The following is a 2,492-nucleotide window of genomic DNA, read 5'->3' as shown; positions in this document are numbered from 1 at the left end:
TGTTTACACTTGAGCGTTTTACCGAGGTATTGGAGTTTACTTACCTAGGTAAATATTTTGCGTGTGTAAACGCTAACTGATACCACGGTAAACGCCGCCCGAGACAATAGAAAGTTAACCAAGGTAAAAGTTCGATTAACCCTGTGATCAGGCATGGTTAAGGTCGGTAACCAAGGTTGAGATGACAGATATATCCGCTTGCGGTCGCATAGTATTTCACATTCCGTGGTTTCCAGATTGCGTCAGTCTCATTCGATCACGTTTTCGCAAGTCATTTTCACGTTTGTTTTTGATCTGCCTACGAGTACGCGAGTCATGGCAAAAAACAAAGACATTACTTCCCACGACGACGAACAACTCGAGAGGTAAAGTTAACATCATTGCATTACTACAGTAATTTGCTCTTATTATTATAATTTCTTTCTTGTGGCAATTTCAGTTGATTCTCTGTATTTATTCTCCATCTCTTATTTCGCCAGGGAAGATGTATATTCCACGTATTCGCCATTTGGCTACGCGCTACAACACCCGTTACAACACCAGTACAGTCAACAATTCCTGCAACAGATGCCTCATCAGTACTATGGCCCAGCTATGAGGTCTTCGTTGCAGATGGCACCGCCGTTTACTCATTCCCCTGTCCGTGCGGCTCAGACTTCCCAGTTTTCGGATCCGCCTGCGACAAAAAATCAAGATAGTGGAGCGCAAAGGAGAAAAAATCGGTGGAGCGACACAGAAGAAAGGATTCTGATCGAGTTGTTCGGTGAAAACGAGGATAAGCTACGATACAAGGCGTTCAATTCCCCGGAATGGCAGTCTATCGCTAGGCAACTGCACGAGAGGTGCACACGAGAGAAGGTGGAAAGTGACAAATCAGCTCAGCAGTGCAAAAATAAAATGGCCAACCTGACAAAAAAATACAAGGCCGTAAAAGATAAACTTAGGACAACAGGCTATGGAAAAGGGGGAGACGACGAGCTAGACAAGGAAACCGAGAGTGAAAGTGACCTTATACCAAGGCATTTTAACGATATGGATGACATTCTCGGCAATCGAGAAGCAGTAAATCCCAAACACGTACTGGAAAGCAGCTCATACGTGGAGAGTTCCCCGGAGAACGATTGCGATTTGCTGGACAAAGAGGCCTTGGATGCAGAGATTTTGTCGGCTGCACAAGCCCAAAAGGAGAGGGATGCGCCGGGCCCGTCTGGCGAAGGCACATATTGTGCTGATGGCTCAGATGACGAGGACAACGCATTAGCTTTCTCGAGATCACTCTTTTTCAAGAACAAAAGTGGAAAAAGAAAGCCGCGCACAAGTACACCAAATGCAAAGAGTCGCGCGGGAGAAAAACCAGCTAAGAAGAATGTCGGTAAGAAGGCCAAACGTGAAACTGGTGCAGAGGAACAAAGCACAGTGCTTTTGTTCCTTGAAAGAGCACAGGAGAGGGATGAGGCATTTTTGCAGCGGATGGCCGAAGCAGAGAAAGAAAGCCGACGAGAGCAGCAAAAATTCTCCATGGACGCTTTGGCGATGCTGGGAAATATCCTTAAGGATGTTGCCAAAGGAAAAGAATAACTGATTACTAAAGACATTTGTACACTCTTCCTGTGTTTTGTTTGTTTCTGTTCGAAGACTGTGATTATTATTATCATCAATATTATTACAAGAAAATGGACATTTTAATATATAAGAAAGAAATAGTTATAAAAGGAATTTTAGTTAAAAAATAAATCAAAATATTTTGTCTGCCAGCAAAGTCTCCTTCAATCTTCCTAGAAAAATCGGGAAGATCGAAGGGTACCCTGCTCACAGGGTATCAATTTAAAAGCATTTGATTTCAAAGTGTTGTTGAAAAATAGCAAAACAAATTGATTATAATATTTGTCAATCAATTTAAGGTTTAAAATGATTTCTTTCGCATATACAAGAAATAAAAACGAAGAAAAAAATTAAAACCAAAAGTGACCATCAATTTATTAGTTTTAATTATAGATTTAAATGATGGTTATGTGTTTCAGCGAAAAAAAATTATATAATTTTACATTGAAAAGGTTAAATCAAATTAACAAATACATATTTACAAAGAGGTGGATATTAAAAAACGCAACAAAGTTTTAGCCTCTATGCAAAGATTCCTAGCCAGTTGCTGGGTTTTTTGAAAGTAACAATAAACAAAGTACTCCAGTTTGATTTAATGTTTGGGCTATGATAAATATTGCATTATATTATCTCTAATGTCCGAAGCTCCAAGCTGTATATCCCCATTTAAAGAATCTTCATCCTCGTCGTCGTCCTCAACTGTGTCTATAGCGCTTGGATCTCCAACAATTATACAGATGTTGTGAAGGACACAGCAAGCCAAGATAGTGAGGGGGACGCTACTTGTCTTTTCCTCCATTGCTTTATAGAGACACCTCCAGCGACCTTTCAAAATTCCGTAGGCTTGTTCTATAACAACCCGGGCCTGACTGAGGGCACAATTGTACTGC

General features: G+C 40.8%; 1 protein-coding gene across 1 annotated transcript; it reads left to right on the top strand.

Moving 5' to 3' along the window:
* Positions 1–1,579, top strand: LOC146449120 (uncharacterized). The gene is made up of 2 exons (XM_085101991.1): positions 1–365; positions 480–1,579. Exons 1-2 carry the CDS (start codon positions 316–318, stop codon positions 1,576–1,578), a joined length of 1,149 nt encoding a protein of 382 aa, XP_084958117.1. The 5' UTR covers positions 1–315; the 3' UTR covers position 1,579.
* Positions 1,580–2,492: the final 913 nt, after the last annotated feature.

The sequence above is a fragment of the Pavona decussata genome, unplaced genomic scaffold (genome assembly GCF_977016875.1).
Source record: "Pavona decussata unplaced genomic scaffold, jaPavDecu1.1 SCAFFOLD_640, whole genome shotgun sequence".
NCBI lineage: Eukaryota > Metazoa > Cnidaria > Anthozoa > Scleractinia > Agariciidae > Pavona > Pavona decussata.
Note: the sequence above shows the minus strand (reverse complement) of the source record. Positions and strands in the feature narration are given on the sequence as shown.